Source organism: Aythya ferina (genome assembly GCF_964211825.1).
Source record: "Aythya ferina genome assembly, chromosome: 3".
Lineage (NCBI taxonomy): Eukaryota > Metazoa > Chordata > Aves > Anseriformes > Anatidae > Aythya > Aythya ferina.
Window position 1 is genome coordinate 26,050,728 of NC_140298.1, and position 20,357 is coordinate 26,071,084.

General features: G+C 34.7%; 1 protein-coding gene across 13 annotated transcripts in view; it reads left to right on the forward strand.

Moving 5' to 3' along the window:
* Positions 1-20,357, forward strand: part of RYR2 (ryanodine receptor 2) — a 428,706-nt gene that overhangs the window by 263,744 nt on the left and 144,605 nt on the right. For all 13 annotated transcript variants that reach the window (XM_084513246.1, XM_084513253.1, XM_084513254.1 and 10 more), the window contains 3 exons: positions 1,369-1,528; positions 11,873-12,020; positions 18,836-19,044. In XM_084513246.1, the coding sequence (XP_084369372.1) occupies positions 1,369-1,528; positions 11,873-12,020; positions 18,836-19,044 (517 nt within the window). The remainder of the gene's footprint in view (positions 1-1,368; positions 1,529-11,872; positions 12,021-18,835; positions 19,045-20,357) is intronic.

The following is a 20,357-nucleotide window of genomic DNA, read 5'->3' on the forward strand; positions in this document are numbered from 1 at the left end:
GATGTTGTCAGGTTTCCTGTTTCTGTGTTTGTCTCCTTCTTTCCTTATATTCCCAGTTTGGCAATGCCCTTAGCAAGATACTCTGACTGAAAATAGTCTCTCACACTCGTCTCCTTGCCAGTTAGTGAGATTGGCCAGGCTTGTTGTCATCATTGACTCTCTTAGCAGGTTTATGTCTCTGTATGTTCTTGTTTATGGCTCCCCCCTTATTAGCCCTTTTGGATTGAAAAGGCAATGCACCAGATGCGCATAAAGCAGCAGACACTACGCTTCTACATACCTTTAAGTGCTGGACTGGAATGATTATTCAGTTGTTTTGTACTTTGCAATCATAATAACCTGCTTGCAAAGAATCAAAGATTTGCAACCAGATCTGTATTATCATTTTTATTTTTATTTTTAATTTGATTGAGGGCACAGTTCAGCTGCTAACCAGACCAAGAACTTTCCATTGTTGTTGCCAATATTATTATAGTACTGTTACTATTATTTTAACATGCTTGGCATACTACTCCAAAAGATTGAAAAACTATCAAATCCCCTTCCCTCTTACAGAGAAATGCTAGGCAAGACTCCTACATTCTATCTTATGAAGACACTGGGGCTAGAGTTGTTTTGTGTGGGTGGATCCCAATGGTGCACCTTAGTGTTGTAGTCCTGATATACTGCACCAATTACCATATGTGTTACAGTCTTTATTGAAGAAAGCTTGGTCATAAGCAATGTGGGAGATGACTATAATTAATTCTGTGGGAGAAACTTCATAAATGCAAAATACACTTCATTCTTAGGAGTGCTAAAAATAACGAGGGAACTTTTCAGAAGTCATGCTTAAGTTTTAAGCATTTGCTTCTAAAATTTAAAGGTTAACTAAGGGATGAGGTATTATAAAGAAAAATTTACAATAAACAGATTTCATGTGTGATCTTGAGTAATTAATTTAACCTGTTCAGTCTCACATTCCTATATGTAAAAGGAAGAAAATATTTTCTTTCATCAGTAGGAAGTAGTTAAACTCTAATAATTATTGTGAAGTGCTTAGAGTTAATTATAATAGTGTTCATATAAGTATTTAGATAGATCACATCTTAATCTACTACTTTAAATATGTGAAAGTACTAAAATACTTTGGAAACATTTTAGTTCAGCTCATTTGGTATAGCTTTCATTACTACAGCTACTTAACCTGATCAAGATGCAATTAGTTTGAAAAAAAAATCAAATGTCAGTATGTTATTATTCTTTATGCTATAAGACAGATTATTTTTATAGACTATTACATAGTTGTCACTTCTTTCCTTTGCAGATCCTGTTATTATTTATTTTTCTTACTGACAAGTAACTGCAAGTTCTGTGTTTCTTTGGCAGCTACCAGTTGTTGAGTGGGTATAAGCCTGCTCCCATGGATCTGAGTTTTATCAAACTGACCCCCTCTCAAGAAGCTATGGTGGATAAACTAGCAGAGAATGCTCACAATGTGTGGGCAAGGGACCGTATCAGGCAAGGCTGGACCTATGGTATCCAGCAGGTAAGTGCTAACTTCAGTCACTTAAGAAAGCACTTATTTATTGAGATATTTCACAGTTAAATGAGAATAATTGGTACACAAAAGCAGGAATAAGCATCAAATGAATGTCTGTCAGTCAAGAGAGCAAAAATATGTAATTAAAGCAATCCTTTTGCTAGATCTTCTAGCAATACAAGTCTTCTTTTATAAGCGGGGGAAAAAAGTTGGTCGTATATTCTTTTATGCTATCTGTATCTCAGCATGAGAAAATTGCATACAGGAAGATAATGTTTTAGTATTTTAGGAAATGTAATCACTGACTTTCAGTAGGGGTATCATTTAAATGTTGGCAATCCTAGAAATTGGATGTTTTTGTTGATACAGCAAAAATAGAATGTAAACTCTAGCAAGTACTTTACTAACATATTTCTGGCAAAGGCATTAAGCAACTGAGAATAGTTAAGCCAGTCTCCAAGTTCCAGTCCTACTTGTTATCTTGTTTCAATGATTAGGAAAGCTATATGGTAGGTGTCAGAATGTGTTGGAGTGGAATAAAAATTAAGCATGGTGGATTGTTAGCAGCAAAACTCATGGTCTTTGTTTTCACTCTTTTTTTTTTTTTTTTTAAAGTCAAACAGTAGAGTAATTACAATGAATAATTTGTTGTTTTTCAAAACAGCCACTATGTATCACTTTTCCCTTAGGAGTCATATTTTCTATTCTTTTTGTGATTACCTTTGAATTTTATATAGGGAAACCTATCTTTTGTTAATAAGTGTGTGGTAGCATATCACAGTGAAATTTTAGGAAAATCCACCCCTTGGGAGAAAATATGAGTTTTCATGGATTTGCGCTGGGCATTTTTTTTTTATTTTTATTTTTTTCAAAAATTAAAAACACTGTTTTGTAGGTACATTTTATTTCCTGCCTACAAAGAGTGTTTTCATTTTTGACAAAAGTTCTAGTTATGTATTTCAGTTCAGCACGTTTCAAGTTTTGTTTTTGTACAGGATTGTAGCTCATTCTATTTGCAAAGCTCTTGCATAGAAGAAATATGATTTTATATATTTTAAGTTACTTGCTTCAACTCATCACATACTGGCAAAAATACATTTATGCAACTAATTATATTCCATATAGCATTTAAGCATTGTCCATTAAAGTATCTTACTATAAAGATACCATTTAGGTACTTTGTAAACTGTTTAAAAAATCTACATTCTGTATTTGGGTCTAGGCACACTATGAACCTATTCTTGTGTTTGCAGACTGGAATATGTATAGTATCCCCTACTATATAGACACTGAAGGCACATATATACCCTACTATATAGACACAGTCTTGGTGCAGCTTTCTGCCTACAACAGGACTAAATTTGTCCCTAATACTGCATCCTTAAATAAGAGAAGATGGCCCTTTGAAGTGCTGTTAACATTTCTGATTAATCAGGAAAAGTTTTGAAGTGATGATTTTCTTCTCTGTTGCCAGCTAGGGGGAGCAGATTAATTCATTTTTGAACCCACTGCTATTATCGTATGTTTATGGAGGCAGTGCACAATTTGCCTCTAGAATGAGAGTCTGTCTGTCTCAAGATTCTCCCAAGAAATATTTCTGATATATTAAAGAATGCACTCAATAATTTACACTACGCCTCCTGTATTTTTTTTTTTTTCCTCCCAGAAGCCAAACATTTTCAATACAGGGCCTTGCCAATCAGAGAATTTGAAATGAATGAAGGAAAATTCTTACAGCTTTGGTAGAACCACTAACAAAAGTTAAATTTATTTTAGTAACAGATTTTATTTATTAAGATGAAGTTAAGAAAGTACTGGGATCAAATGCATCTGTTTGCTACATTTCTAAGTAGCATTGGGAAAATTTAAACCCACATATGTAGTAAATAAGGTTTCTTAGATCTTAAGTCTAGTTTAACCTACTCAGTGTATGTGTGCATCTTTGAAAAAGCACAAATAATTTTGCTGTATTTGTTGGAGTGAATTTTCAGTTAAATTGCATGTTTTCTGAATTAGTGTGATATAATGTGAAAAAGGTAGCTAAAAGATTTCTTAAGTGTTATTAGGTTGGTAACAATAAACAAAAGAATGTAACAGGAGTGGGTGATGGAGAAAAAAAGATTTCTCCTTTACATTTACACAAGTTATTTATACAGTCTGTATATATGTTTTGATGTGTCTGTTGATGTAGAAAATTCCGCTTTTGAAGAGCCTTCATGTGATAATAAATAATTATGAGTTTTATTATAGTCCCTGAAAGATAGCAGAGCTGCTCCCAGGCTACAGCTTTGGTTTAAAAAAAATAAATAAACCATTAGACAAATGCACTAAGGCATGTAAACACCTGAAATCAAACACTGCAACTAAATTTCAGAAGAATCATGAAGTCTTTCTTAAGTTGTTAGTGCTGTACATAGGTAAGAGTGACTTTACCATTGGAATCCAAAAATGCTGTGCTATTGTGGAGGCTCACTGGAAGAGAGCAGAGAGAAAGAGGAGGACTTTATCTACTCACTAGTCAGCTGTCTGTGTTTTATCCTCTGACTTAAATTACTGTCTTGGAGGCTAGACTGGAACTTGGGCCTTTCCTAGACTCCTTGCACTGCTCACTGGATGACAGAGCTCAACATACAAATGAAATCTGCTCTTGGATACTACAAATTGTCTGTTGTTGAGAAAATTTGTGAAAGATAGAGGTATAATTTTGAACACTTTAGGCTTGTAATTACTGAACTGTGCAGGTATCTAAATCCTTTTGATGGCCAGGGACTGATTGTTGTACAGAGAGAGTATCAGTATCACTTGGACCTAATAAATACTAAATTAAGATTATAAGCCCTTTTTTTTTTTTTTTTTTCGTTTTTGTGAGATGCTTAAAGAAGACAGCATGAATCAGGTTCTGGTTTTGTCTACCAGGTCATCCTCTGAAAGAGGCTTAGAGGAAATCCTTCTCTGAATCTTGACTGGGCTTAGGTATATGATCAATATTGAATAGTTCTTCCCTACCAAGACAAAGACAATTATAGGCATGCAAAGAAGAGCCTAGAGAATTTAAAAATAAAAAGTTTAAATGGCTATGAAGCTGGATACACTTTGGTTGGAAAGCCCCTTAACTGGGGTTGCAAATTTGTAGTTTTGGATACTTCTGCTTTAAACAATCAAATATTTTGTTGGGTCTGATCCATTCCAACTGAAGACTTTTTTGTGCTGAATGTGCACTGCTGTTGAGAATGTAATGCAGTGGTGGAGTGAGCAGTGTCATAGTTATGGTTTCAACATATTCAGGTTGTTAAAGAGCATTGAGACCTCAGGAATGTTCATGAACTTCAGGAAGCAGATCGGCAAGATTACCAGTATTCTCTACTCCCCGTGTTAAGCAGACAAATTACATTAGTCTCATTTATGGGTTAGTGGATGGATGATGTCCTTGAAAACTTTACCACCAAAAGCTTGTCCTGTGGAAGGCACACTTTGGGTGTTGACGTTGATTTGCTCTTAATTCAATTCTTTTTCTCTTTTCAAAATAAGGAATTTTATTTTCTTCTGTAGAAATGACAGACAACTGAATTCCAAAAGTGCATACAATGTTCAGATAACAAATACTATTCATTAAGAGTTGAAAGAGGAGAGCAGAAGAGCAAGCTGCCCCTTTCTGGGTGCAGTGCAAAGATGCTTCTCATTCAATTGGCATACTTACCATATGGCAAGCTGCTAGCTGTTGTCCATGCTGCTGTGTGCTTTTGCTTGTCTCCAACAATGGATTTGTTTCATGGGCTACATTTTTTCATTCCATCAAATTACTGTGACATGTTACAGTACTGTAATAAAGTGACATGGTGCTCTGCTGTGTAATACTCTAAACAGATCATACAGAGCTGTGAAATAGTTTCCTAAGGGAAAGAAATTTACAGAGGTTTGAAAGTAGATGAAGTAACGACTGGGAAATACATTATAAACAGCAATCATACCATTGCTGTAGGATGGATTAGATGATCTAGAAGTTCTATTCCATTATGAATGCTTCATGGTTTTGGGATTATAAAATATGAAAAATTAAAGGGATACTGTCAAGTAGTTCATGTATAACCTTTTTTTTTTTTTTTTTTTCTTGTTATAATCTGTTGGAAAAATGCCTTCCATGTTCCACACTTTTTCTTCCTCTAAATCCACCACTGCTTGTCAGGATTTTTTTCTTTACAAGTGATCGCTGCTGTTTGTGCGTGACTATACACAGTATTTTTGTTCTGCTGCTGCAGAGCCAACCAGCCAGCCAGCAGAGGGAGCACAAGTTAACTAATAAATCCTGTTCCCAGAACTGTGTTGACAGCTGCGATGACACTGATCACAAACAAGTAAGTATTTTTCAGTAGGACAGAGTAGCTTGTTGCTCCATGAAAGGAGCAGAAGGAACAAAACAGGTAGGAAAATACAAAATTATACTTACAAGAACATATCAAATATCAAGGGTAAGTGGAAAAACAAGCACAAAATCAGTATGAAAAGTACTTGACAGTGTCCCTTTAAGGGAGAAAATGGTTGCCTACTAGTTCGTCTTCTCTGAACTGGGGAACTGATAAATGATTGAAGACAGATAAGACTAATAGATATAGACAAAGGAGCAATATATCCTTGGTGTAAGTCAATTAAAGTCACATTTCTGCTATGAGAGAGGGCTTTTAAAAGTATTCTACATGTATAGATTTTGACATAATGTGTTATCATAATTCTCTGAGTTACCAAACTTGTTTTTTTGAAAGGGGTTTTTCCATAACAAGCTAATTGCAAAATAGCATTGAAGTATAAAAGGATGCATTCATGACTAAAGCTTCACAATAGAGTGGAAAATGTTCAGAACTCGCGTGTTAGCATACAGTGTTGGTTCTAATTGACATATATTGCACATAAGTCTGTGGTATTATTTATACAGGAGCAGCTTGGCTTTTCTTTCTGTTTTACAGAAAGAAAAGAGACAAGCTCAGAGATCACAAAGCATATGAAAAGAATTTCAAGCTGTCCTCTTCCACTTACTGAATATATGACTTTTAAGTCCCCATTCTGATTGTGGGAGTCACATCCAAAGATTCTGACTTTTAGATTTTGGTTGTATGTATTTTTACTTATGCAGATAGCTTGTCAAAGGATGTTTTACTTTTGCTTCAACAGCAAAAGGATGTTGTATTGTGGCTGAAGAATCTAACAATTGAGGGAAAAGCAAACAAACAAACAAAAAAAGAGCTTTAATAATTGGTTGTAAAAATTAGAAACCTAAAGAGTTCTTCCTACTGTGTGAAGAGCAACTTAAAAAAGATTGTTCCTGACCTGGGATAGTTGGGGCTGTGAAGCAAATATCATGTCCATTTTCAGTTTGGCTCAAAATTCAATGAGAAAGACAGTTAGGTTTTTTAAAGCCAGATTCTTACATGTTAAGATTTTGTAGAATTTGAAGATTTTAAGATTTTGTAGCATAATAATCACTATTTGATTAGGAGTTGGTCTTCCCAGACTGTCTTCTGCTGCAATGAAGAGAGGCACTGTTCTGACAGAGGAAATACGGATGTATGGAAAAAATGACAAGTTTAAAGCTTGTCAATTATTTTGTCATTAAGTATATAGAAAGATGCATCTTGTCCTTGTAAAAAAAAAAATAGTGTTGTTACATCACTTTTCCATTTTACATTTTTTATATTGATATGTTAATTCCTTCCATTTACAGTAAGAGCACATTCTGCCAGACATTCTGTATGTGTACAATCCTCAGTGAAGATGGTAGAACCTGTATGCATACTTCTAAGCATACACGTACTTCTGAGTATGGAACCGAACTGCTAGAAAGCCAGTTTAGGAACACAAGTTCTGCTATGGGTGGTTACATTTAGTATATGTTTTTTTAACATTGCCAAGAATTTAACTTTGTTAGGACTGTAGTGTGCTTTCCAATTCTAATGACTCTAGGAGCTTGAAATGACTTTCTACTAAATATGAATTCAGAATTATTTTTACCTTATGAAATAATTTTTTATATTGATGATTTATGGTTAAAGGTATGGTAAACATAGAAAAGTTAAGCCTCTGGATAACCAGATGAGAAATTTATGGTATACGTAAATGATCCAGCTCAGTGTATATGCCTCACACATTGGCTCACTGAGCCGAGTTTCTGACAGCACTGCTGGCAAATTCACCAGTAGCATTTATAGTGGCAGTTGCTCAAAAATCTTTGTGGATGTGCAAGATCCACAGACATAGCAGCAAACAGAATCCTTTCACAGTTGTGAAATGGGGGTTTATAATGGTGCAAATGAAGCTTGGAAAACATCAGCACATCTGTCTCACTTGAATATGTGGTGAAATACATTGGCTTTATGCTTGTCATTTAACAGCTTTGGTTAAGAGAACAAAGTCATTTTGGTACTACATAGAATCATAGAATATGTATCTGTACAGCTCTAATACTTTAGATCACAAAACTTACAATGCCATTAAATTATTATAATCAATGGTGCACTCTTCCTAATCCATGTTTTAATTTTTCAGTGTTTTCCTATCTTCCTCTTTGATAGGCACTATTTTATTTTTATTTATTTATTTATTTATTTATTTATTTATTTGTGTGTGTGTGTGTGTGTGTGTGTGTGTGTTTATGTGTGGTTTTTTGTTCCTTTTAGTCTGGTAGTCTGGTGATCCTGAACTTCTCAGAGCTTTGGGAAGGCCAAGGACTACATAGGTTTGCAGTATCACTTTTATAGCTCTGAAAACTATATTGTTCTTTATCATTTCAGATGGTTTTCAGAGGTTTATATAAGGCTTTTTTTTGTTGTTGTTCTTACTGAATTACTTCTGAAGAATACAACATTGTTATGCACACTTTTAACAGATTATTCTGTTAGAGTTGCTTACAGTTTGACTGGTATTCTCTGCTGCTGTAGACGTTATGGACATTCCTCTTTCTATCTTACTCTTCCATGACATCTGTCTATGAAAGCTGCAGTTTGTACTAAATGAATTATCTACGTATCACATACTCATATTCACTGAATGAATTAATACAGTTCTATAGTTCCCGTTGTATTTCCTCTGTGAATTATTCTGTAGTAGCATTCATTACTTGTAATTAAAAGGTTCCTTGATAAGTGTTGGTGTGTGTTTGGGTATATTTTTCTGTAGTTCTTTTTTCAACTATTAAGAATTATATTTGCTTGGTGTCAATGTTGACTTAATACTACGTATTTCACATGTACTCTACAAATAACTACACGTGTGGTAATCCAATTACTGTAAATACAATAATTGTAATTAATGTGGGGGGGGGGGAGGTGAGGGATGGACCAGATGGTCTTTAATGGTCCCTTCCAATCCAAACCATTCTATTTTCTGTAATACAACTAAATCTGTTGTATACATTGTATATTGTAATACTGACTTCTCCTGGCTACAATGCTTTCTTTTACTTTACTCCAAATTCAATTGTAAAGAACCGTATGTGGTGTTTGTGTTGTACTCAATAGAAACAAAGTTGTGTAATAAAATATCTAGGCTTCTTTCTTTATTTTCTTTTACTGTGATATTATAGGTTCTGAATTCAAAACCAAACAATTATATAAACTTCATGTGTGTTACTCAGTTCAAACCATTTGAAACAGAATTTTGTCAGCAAGCTTAAGGGTTTCTGTTTTTTTTTATTTATTTTATTTCATATGACTTAGTGAACAAGTACTTTACCAGACAAACACTATACAAAACAGTCTTCTGATGAAGCATTAGACTGTCAAACCTGGTAAATTCTGGAGAGAAAAAAAATATATAAAGAAAATCAAGCTGTTTTCCATCTCTTAAAAGTCCACAGTACATTTCAAAACAGTAACTTTTCTGTAGTGAATAAAAATAATTAAGTCTATGTACAAATTGCGAATATAGTTAATAAAAATTACCACTCTTAGCTAATCAGCTCTCTAACTGACTTGACTGTGGCTGTGCAAAACTTGGTTTCTGTATAGGAACATTCTTTTGATTTCCTACGCTTAAACCGCAGAGGTTTGGAAGATTATAAGTACCAAATCTTATGATGAGTATAGCAATAACAGTTCTTAAGTCAGCAATAAGTATAACATTCAAAATTTAGATAGACAAATAACAGGAAATAAAGAACAAAACTATTAAAAGAAAAATCCCTACTCTTATTCATACTTCAAGAAGTAGCCACAGTTGTGAATTAGCAAATAAGGTCACAATGTTACATAAACTTAGACCTAAGTAATCTATAAATCTGAGTTTGTTTTATATTTTTTATGCCTTTTTTTTTTATACTGTAACTGTGTGCTTATGCATTTCTAAAGGAATTCATATTCTAGATATTATCATATATCGTTACCTGCTGATTGCCCATATATTAATGTACGTTAATGCAATTACCAGGTCATTAGCCTAACTGTAATTAATATTATGGATGAGAAGTTACACTTCTTATAAGAAGTTAACTGTTATTCCAGTTATTTCTGATTCATTTTTTTAAAGAAAATGTTTCATCACGTCCTTTTGGACAAGCAGCATTTCAGAGGAAAATATTTCTCCTTTTATGCCTTTTAGAAGACAAATAATTTTAAACCATGGTGTTTCATCTCTGGTGTTAATGTGAATATTTTCACATAATTTTATTTTTTTTCACTTTTTATCAAAGAAGTAATAATTCCTTGTAACAGTTTTTTCAGTACATTTTTGGTCCATTTCAGTAGCAGCCTTTTTCCAGATCTACTGAATGTCAGTTCGAAAGTGTTTTGAATAAGTATGGAAAGAGAGCCCCTCAAATGATTTCTGTGTTTACCCTGACATTGGCCATCCCACTGAATATAACTAGAGCTGATATGGTATAGTACTTAGTGTCACCAGCAATGTGTTATTTTTATATTTTTGTTAGCCATTCTAGCTCACAGGTAATGCCTGTCCAGTAAAGTTTATTTTTTTTAGAAGGAAATTCATTGATAGGACCAGATTTCACAAAGCACTGGTTAATAACTGCACTTTAGTGTTTGCTCATTGTGATGAGCCCAAAGGCAGATAGCCCTGCATTAAAAGTGCCTGCAGGAATTTGTCAGAATGGGTATGCCATTTCTTTTCTGACTGCAAAAACATATAGAGTAAAAACTACATACATTCTTAACAGTGGAACTGCAATGCTATGAAAAAAAAAAAAAAGCAAGATACTTTTCTAAAATATTTGCTCTTTTCTAAAGTAATGGAAGCTATTTTTGCACTTCTTAATAATTTAAACACAAAATGCCTCTATCTTTGGAATTTGTATCCAAACAACAATAGTTTTTGATATGTCTAATTTTTAAAAATAATAAAAAAAAAAATAGAGATATTAGGAATAACATGGAGAGTTATTTGCATGGTTTCTCTCAGGACAAAAGAAGAAAATGTAGACAAGTAAACAATTCAATTAGTTACTAAAATTTTGTAAGTCATGTAAGTAATCCAGTTAAACAATGCTTTAAAATAAGAAAATTTTGGACTAGAGTAAAATCTAATAAATTTAACATTAATAAACCTAAAATGCAAAGTTCAATGCATACCAAGGTGTTAATTTCAGTGGGTGAGGTTACATTAATTTCCTATTACAAAAATTCTGCAGCACATAATCACATTAGTTATATCCTTACAAGAACCTTTATTTTGGAAAAAATAACTTTTAAAGTATTTTATATAGAAAGGCATAGATTTATGATCTGTTTTATTATTTATTAATTGGTATTAAGTATGTTTATTGATATTTTTATTGGCAGTGTCTTGTTCTTGTTCATTTTGTTTATATCTTGTTGACCTTTTTGTTGTTGTTTATATCTTGTTTGTTGTTGTTTATATCTTGTTTAGTTCTATAACCAAAAAACCCCAACCTATATACTTGTGCTACAATGTTATCTTTGTGCTTTAGTTATACACTAGCTTCCTGTGGTAGCTGCTTCATAAAGAGTGAACAAAAGACCATCCCTTTGACTTTTCAGTCAAACTCTTCACGTTTGTCTGTGTTCTTGTTGTTTGCTTTGATTAATAATAATAATAGTAATTGATTTTTAATCAAATTTCAGCAAATTATTTGATAGAAACGTGGGCATAAGCTATGCAGATTCCTTTATTTGTGTATTACGTTTTTTTTTTTTTTTTTTTTTTTTTTTTAAGTAAATCACTGTTACTAGTTTCTAGGTCACATCAACTTTTTAGAATCCTTGCTGTGTTTATGATTCCATGATTTCAGTTGGTATAAGTAGTAAATCTTATACTATTGCTACAGCACAATTTATCTTTAAGAGAAAGTATGGCTTCTGAAACGGAATTCGATTGTTCATACTTTTACAGGATGTAAAAAATCGACGAAATCCTCGCCTTGTACCTTATGCTCTTTTGGATGATCGGACAAAGAAGTCAAACAAAGACAGCCTTCGTGAAGCAGTTCGTACCCTTTTAGGCTATGGTTACAACCTGGAAGCTCCTGACCAAGATCATGGTAAACAATTTTGTTGTCTCGTTCTCTCTCGAAATTAAAAGACTGTTCCACTTCACTGCTTGATTTGTTGGTCCAGTAAAACAACCTAAACAGTTAGAGTACCTTCAAAACTAATAGGCCCTTTTATATGTATTATGTTGTTATATAACCCTTTGACTTTACATTCCTTATGGTTTCCTTTTCTCCTCCAGTAGCCTCAAATGAATGAAAAAATTTTGAAACGTTTCATTTTGTGTCACATTTTTGTAATTACAATTTTTGTAATTCATACACTTTTTTTTTTCACTACTTTTTCCTTGTTTTTGACATTTAAGGTGAATAAATAATTTCAATAATTTAAATCAGGATTGTGAATGCTACAAGACATAACTCTAAAATACAAAAAATCAAGAAGACATATATATCATCTTGGTCTTATACCAGGGAATAAAATGTATCCTTGCATTTTAAATATATGCACAAATATTTGAAGTGCCCCAATCCAAAATCATTTTTAAATTAAAATATTTTGATTAGTACTATCATTGTTATTTCACAACAGAATAGCAAAATTGCTAAGAAAAAAATATATGTAAGCTCAGTAGAAGTGAATTTTATGTTCTTGCAGTTTTAACTTCAAATAGTTAAAGAAAGATTCTGCAGTTAGCATACAATCCTCTATTTAAATACATAAAACTAAAAGATGACATTTTCAAAGACATGCATATAAACCAAATCTCTCTGTTTTCAAACTGAAAAACTGTTGAATTAGACAATCTGTTAGAGCATTTAAGCCTCTGTTATTTTCTTAGGTGTTCAAAGTTCAGTAGACTGTAATTAAACTTCAACTCATTTCCTAGCAATGTTTTGATTGCAATTGCACCATTGCTAGTCTGAATATTTTATTGATATGTAGGGCAGTGTTTTCAGCATCTATAGTTTGATTCAGTTTTTATGAGTGGCTACATTTTTAAACTGATACCATGAATGTGTAACAGGGATGGATTGCTGAACAGGCAAAATAATCTGTTGCTGTGTAGAGTAGATTGTGCTAGTGGCAAAACACCATGGTCTCTGTTAAATCTGCTTTTGTTTAGTCTGTAGGGTTTAAGACTGATTAATTTTTCCCACTCCCCTCCTACTGGGGGAAAGAGGTACTGCATAGAGAGAGTATGACTTCTGCATGGTTCTGAGAAGGTGAGTTGGCTGGTGCAGGAGGTGTTTGACTCCTATGAAGATAAAAGAGCTGTCTGATGGTAGGGAGAGAGAAAGAAAGTACATTCTTTTTCTACCATCTTCTCCAGATCCCACTGAAAAATATTAATTCCCTTTCAACATTTACAGCTCTGAGAACCAAATGTACCTGTCTTTCCTTAGGAATGAATGGCTAGAAAAATCAATTTATTTATTTTTTCTTAAGATGCAGAGCATCTTTGAGCTAGCTCTGTGCATGGAGTTACTAATTAAATTAAAAGAATACGTGCAATCTTTGCATCTGAAAAGTGTCATCAATCCTGTTGCAAATTTTCCAGAGTAAAGTACTTAAAGAAGTGTCCCACGAACTAGTCTTCCACTAACAAAGACTAGAATTGCATTCAACCACAGGTTTTATACGTATTTTGTAGTTTATACGTATTTTAAGTTTAACAGTTCACGAACATCTACAGTTTCTGAGATGCATAAATCATATCACACATATTCCCTTTCATTAGCCAAAATCCATACCGTTATTAAATGATATAGAGCCATCTAGTGGTGTTCTGCATCTCCATTGATGACTTGTATTTTTAACATTGATTTACAGAACTGTATAGCAGCATTTTTTTAATTATTTGCTATAAGTGCTATTAGTTTCCCACAGCAGCTGTAGCTTAAGGATTGCTTAGAATCTAGAAAGCCTTAGTTTACTTAGAATCTAAAAAGACAACGTAGTCTCACTTCCCATGCTTTGTGGTGGTCAATCTCCTGTATAGAAGAGGTACTGAGGATCTTGAACAGTGGTTTTAAGGCTTTAATTGTGTAGACCATTAAAGAGAAAATGCTACTGATGAAAGGATTATGTGGCAGAGAGTTCAGAGTTGCTTACAGGAGATTTATTGAGCTTGAGTCCAGAAAGGCCAAACATTTGGGGTATGAGGTGTGATAGTAATTTCTGAGGGACATGATTTTATAGGCTACTCAAGATAAGGTTAGAAATACTGACTTGTTTTATCGATGAGAAAACAGAAAAGGGAGAGATTCTTAACACAGTCTAATGGGCAGGCAGGTGCAGACATGTTTGAGTTTATAAGAAAATTTGAGCTGATTAGAAATTCAGAAAGAGGAGGAATTGCAGTGGTAAGACTGTAATACTGAATTTTCAAAGGCTGAGCAGGCTTTGATACTTTGCAAATTTGTAGGAAAAGATCCGAAGTGCTTTAGGCATTCTTTTTCCTAATCTGAGAGAGAGGGTCAGATTGATACTTAGTTGTGTGATCTGATTAATGGAGAGAAAACTGTGTAAAATACTAGAGAATAGAGTAGTTCAGAGAACTTAGGGAAGAAAGATCAACTAAGCATTATTTCTTTATATATATATATATATATATATATTTTTTTTTTTTTTTAAATGCAATTTTTGTTATTTCAGGCTACCTTATGGTTTTAATTGATAGTAAAGTCTTGGAAGACTTTGTTAGCCAACAATATTGAAGGAAAACCAGAAACAAGATAGGATAAAAAATGTATAAAAGAATGCTAGGAATGGCCATCTCTGAGGCACCATGTAGGACCATGAGTAGTTCAAGAAATATTAATGGGTAAATGCTTTTTGGCAATATTTGAGAACATCTTCCATGGGTAGAAGTAGATGGATGCCACATAGCTGTGTATAAATCAATATTAACCCAGTATGTTCAGTGCACTGAGAGGGGAAAAAAAGGAGATTTGGAGACAGATGAATCTAAGATTTGTGCTTTTGTGAATGACAGAAACAAAAGTAGATTTGTATCAGAAGAGATTGATCCAGAAGATGGTGGGATGACACAGTAAAATAGTGCAAGTGGTAGCAAAAGAACAGGAATACTGACAAGAACATTGGGCTAGGTAGATGGAAAGTTGGATCAGAGAGTAGAGATCCAAGTCCAAAACTTCATTGTTAGTTGTCAAGAAAAAGGGAAAAGATGGAAGTATTTTTATGCCTGAAAGCAGTGTGTGTCTCAGCATAGCTTTTCTCCCCTTAAAAAAGCTTAAGCACTTAAAAATAAAATAAAATGATAATTATAAAAAAATCTTCGTTCATAATTTCCACAAAAGTTATAAAGCAGAAATATGAAGCACAAGCTAATCACTTCTCTACTGCTGTTATGGAGCACAGGGAACAACATGTTAATGTTGTCTCAGGCTTTCTCTCGAGGTTTCTTTTTGTCCTCTTCCGCTGAAGAAGCCCAATAGCAACTCAGTTTTATCTACAAAAATACTTTGATAAAGTGTTTTATATAAACCATACTGATTTAGTAATATTTTTATGCCATTGCTCCTTCATCATTTAAGAGAATCAGTGATAACTTTTAAGAAGAAATAAATTTAATGTGTTAAAGTTTAACTCCAGCCTTCTTTGAATCTCTTAGTGAAGCCGTACTGGTCTTTGAGAAAATATATTACTCATAATTACCTGACAATGTGTGAATGTTAACTTAAACTCTCTTAAACTAGCTTGTTACAAATCACTTGCACTTACAGTTAAGATAATTTTGAAATGAAACATAGTAAGCAATGATAAGCATGTGATCGTGCTACAGATAATTAACAAAATTAATCAGTGGCTGAGAAAGCTTTTGTTTTAACACAGCAGTTAATTTATTTTACACTCTTTTGCACTGGATGACAAGAGAAGTGAAAAAGCTCATTTTCTTGAACTTTGAAGCTGCTGTGGCAGTTCTTAAAGCACTCTATGAAGTCTAGTCTCATTTGACTTTCTCTTCAACAGTTTGAGAGAGAGTAAAGGAGAACAGTCAAAACAATTTGTATTTGGCATGTTGTTTTTTCTCATTTCATTAGCTAATAATATTTTTGAAATATTGTTTTATTCAGTTGTTTTGTTTCGATTTGTTCTTGAACAGTTATCTACAGACATTGCCTTTAACACTACCTTTATGCTCTTTATGCTCTTCTTTAAGGCACCTTTATTCTTTCAAGATTTGCTGCCTTTTATCTTGACAGAAGTTAATACACTTTTCCTGAAGCAGGAGTAAGATTATTTTGAGATTATTTTGGGCTATTTTGTCATGGTTGTTTTTGTTGTTGAACAAAGATATCTCATAGTTTAGGAATCTCAACTCAAAGACAAACACCTGACTTTTATAGTGACTGGAAGTGATTGGAGGATGAATTTAGTCTTTTTTTTTTTTTTTTTTTAATCTAAATAACTGGGAGCCCAATTCACAGAATCATGGAACTGTTGAGGTTGGAAGGGAGCTCTTGAGATGCCCCTCTCACTGCTCAAGCACGGTCAGCTAAAGTAGGTTACCCAGTACCATGGCCAGATGGGTGTTGAATATATCCAAGGACTGTGAATCCACAGCCTTTCTGGAAACCTGTTCCAGTGTTGGACCATCCTCACAGTAAAAAGTGTTTTCTTGTGTTCAGATGGAATCTCATGTGTTTTATTTTGTGCCTATTGACTCCCTCTTCTTCTTTGTGTCTGGCTGTCTCTACTTCATTCCCTCCCATCAGTTATTTGTACATACTGATAAGATAGCTCTGAGCATTTTATTCTCTGGGCTGAGTAGTCGCAGCTCCCTCTTACCCTCTGCTCATGAAGGATGCTGCAGCCATGGTTTTGTGCTGTACTTGTTCCAGTAAGTCTGTATGTTTCTTGTACTGGGGAGCCCAGAACTGGACCTAGCACTCCAGATGTGGACTCAATGGTCCCAAACAGAGAGGAGGAATCACCTTCAACCTGCTGGCAAAGCTCTTCCTGATGAGCCTAGGATGCTGCTGGCCTTCTTTGCCATAAGGGTATATGCTGGCTCATATTCAACTTGTCCTTCTCTGCAAACTTACAAGTCTTACGAAGAGCGGCTGAGGGAGCTGGGTTTGTTCAGCCTGGAGAAGAGGAGGCTCAGGGGCAACCTTATCGCTCTTTATAAGCACGCTAAAGGAGGCTGTAGTGAGGTGGGGGTTGGTCTATTCTCCCACGTGCCTGGTGACAGGTCAAGGAGGAATGGACTAACATTGCGCCAGGGGTGTTTTAGGTTGGTTATTAGGAAGAACTTCTTTACTGAGAGGGTTGTTAGGCATTGGAATGGGCTGCCCAGGGAAGTGGTTGAGTCACCATCCCTGGAGGTCTTTAAAAGATGTTTAGATGTTGAACTTAGCGATATGGTTTAGTGGCGGACTTGTTAGTGTTAGGTCAGAGGTTGGACTCAATGATCTTGAGGTCTCTTCCAACCTAGACAATTCTGTGTGTGATTCTGTGTGAAACTTGCTTTCCAGTTGGTCAGCCCTGGTGTGAAGTGCTTCTGGGGGTCACTCCTCCCTAGGTACCAGACTTTTTCCCGTTGATGAACTTTGTGAGATTCCTTTCAGCCCAGTTCTCCAGCCTGTCCAGGTTCCTCTGAATGACAGCACAACTGTCAACTACTCTTTCTAGTTTTGTGTCATCTCTGAACTTACTGTGGGTGTACTCTGTTCCATCATCCAGGTCAGTAATGAAAACGGAAAGCAGCATTGGCTCCAGTACCCCTGTAGACCATAGTAGCCTATGCATCATATGCATCATAAAGTGCCCTGTAACTGCACCCATTTTTAATTGAACATGCTGCATGCATCAGTGTAGTCATTTGAGAGGTACCCAAGCATGCTGCTTCCCCAGAAGAGGCAGAGGAGCCCCATCAAGCTGTTCTGCAGGCACTTTCTCCTTTGTATGCTTGCACACAAATGGGTTCCAGTTCAGCTCTGTTTTCTTGACTGCTGCGTCCCTTCTGTTCTTGTCACTCTGTGCCCTTGGCTTGCCACCCTTATCCTCAGCTTACTTGGATGTTTTCTAAGGAATCATGTCCTTCCTTGTCATTTCTAGTTTAAAGCTCTCCCAGCAAGGTTGGCCTGTTGTTGGCAAAGATATATTTGCCTGGTTTAGTCTCATGGATCCCATCTCTTCTAAGTCATGTTTAACCCTCAAAGAGGGTCTTACTGTTGTATAAACTAAAACCTTGCTGTCAACACCAGCTGTGCAATGCGTTGTTAACCCTCGGGACCTGTTTTCTTCAGGTTCTTTTCTCCCTCACTGATTGGCTCAAGGAGGGCACTACTTGAGCCCTTGACCACTTTCCCTAGAGTCAGTGCTTGCAAAGTCCCAGATCATTCCTGGCTTTTTCACTTGTATCTGCATGGAAGAGTAACAGGGGTTTGTACTTGGAGGGCCAGATGAGCCTTGATATCATCTCCATAACATGCAAATGTTAGCACCTGGCAAGCAGCAAACTTTCATAGTTTCACTGTTAAAACGTTTCGTTATACAATCCATCTTAACTTGCCTCAGGAATACAATGCAAAAATCTATATGCCGTATTTCAAAAAAAAGGGAAGGCAATCTTTTAAGCCTTGTGAATTAATGCCTTATATTCTCTCATGCTTTATATTTGGGTTAACTGTTTGATTGCTTTACTGATGTGATAATAGGTCATCTATTCTTCAGAATTCCAATTCCATTACTTCCTAATATTTTTCAGTGTGCTTTAAAGATAGTGCTGTGTATTTGTCTGTTGTTTTCACTGCTTGATTTTATCAGTAGTTGAATACAGTACTTGATGCTACTTTTATTTTTTCTTTACCTGTTCATTTTTTAAACCTCACAGCAACAAGATTGGATGTATGCAATGGGATAATGGAAAAATTTAGGATCTTCCGCACAGAGAAGACTTATGCAGTGAAGGCTGGGAAGTGGTACTTCGAGTTTGAGGCAGTTACAGCAGGAGACATGAGAGTTGGCTGGACAAGGCCGGGTTGCTTGCCAGATCAGGAACTTGGCTCAGATGATGAAGCTTTTGTTTTTGATGGCTTTAAGGTTTGTTTATCTGTAATTATATGAGTGATTGCGAAACTTTATTTTGCATCTTATTCTGTGTGCCATTGCCTCAACTTAATTACTTTCTTTTCTTCCATCTGTGTTCTATGAAATTATTTCTCTCTCTTTGAGGCCCTAGGTGGAATAGGGAGAAAAATACAAAAGCCTAAGCTATAAATCAGTGCCACCTGAGGAATTCATTAGCAGACCTTGTCATTTCTCTTTTCTATTCTTTGTCAATTTTTTTCACAGCTTCACAGCACAGTTAGAGTTTATATAAACCATTAAACATCTAAATGACTTACCAAAATTGTAAATACTGGCAGAGCTGTAATTAAATATTAATAATTCCTTTAAATCTTTGGTCTACTCTTCCCTCTATGAGCATTGCCTATTAGAGAATAAATGTGGTTAAGATTATTAACAGTGAGTGTCTGAGGCAAACGTTGATACAAGTTTTTTATGGAAATGTAAAAGTTTGAAAGAGCATGTCTGTTTTTTCATGGAAATCCATACAATTTAGAGTAAATTAATTATGATAGAAACAGTAATTTTTGCTGAAATTCAACTCTACATTAAGTGCTGACAGATTGCATCAGTGTTAAGAATATATAGGAAATCCAAGTATTTTTTATGTTACTAATTTTTATCAGAATAGATGGAATAACTCATTGGAACATTTTATTTCATTGTGAAGGCCTGTGAAACTGCTATCCAAACCATGTAATTACTGTTAAGGCTACTGGTGACTCTTGCCTTAATGAAAACCTTTACCGTACATTTCTTATGTCTGATGTTGGAATTAATTTCCTTTATTACTATTAGAGTACTTGACAGAAACCAACAGTAGGCCTGCCTGTTCCTGGTCAGGTCAAGGTTTCTAGCTGTATTTTATCCGTGTTATTGGATTTTTATTTTATTTTATTTTTTTCCAACTCGTGATATTCAAGTATATGCTTTAAAAAGAGAACTGAAAAGTTGGTTTTATAAAATGCCTAATTGGATTAGGTAAACTATTGACGACCAGAGTCTTCACTAAAATAGCTGAGTAGTAGTTTGCTTTCGGCATCTTAACTTTGACCTTTAGGTCTCAATCCACAAAGCTATTTTGTTGTATAATATTTTAGTGGGTTCTCTGGTTAGTTCTATAAAAGCTTGTTTTTGACCTTTGGGATGCACAGAAAGCCTCATTTGTTTGGTAGGATTTTGAAGAAGGATAAAGAGGATAAAAATCTAGCAGTGATGGAATATATGAATTGGGAACATATTTGTTATTAACACTGTTTTGTTGTATGTATGTTTGTAATAATTCT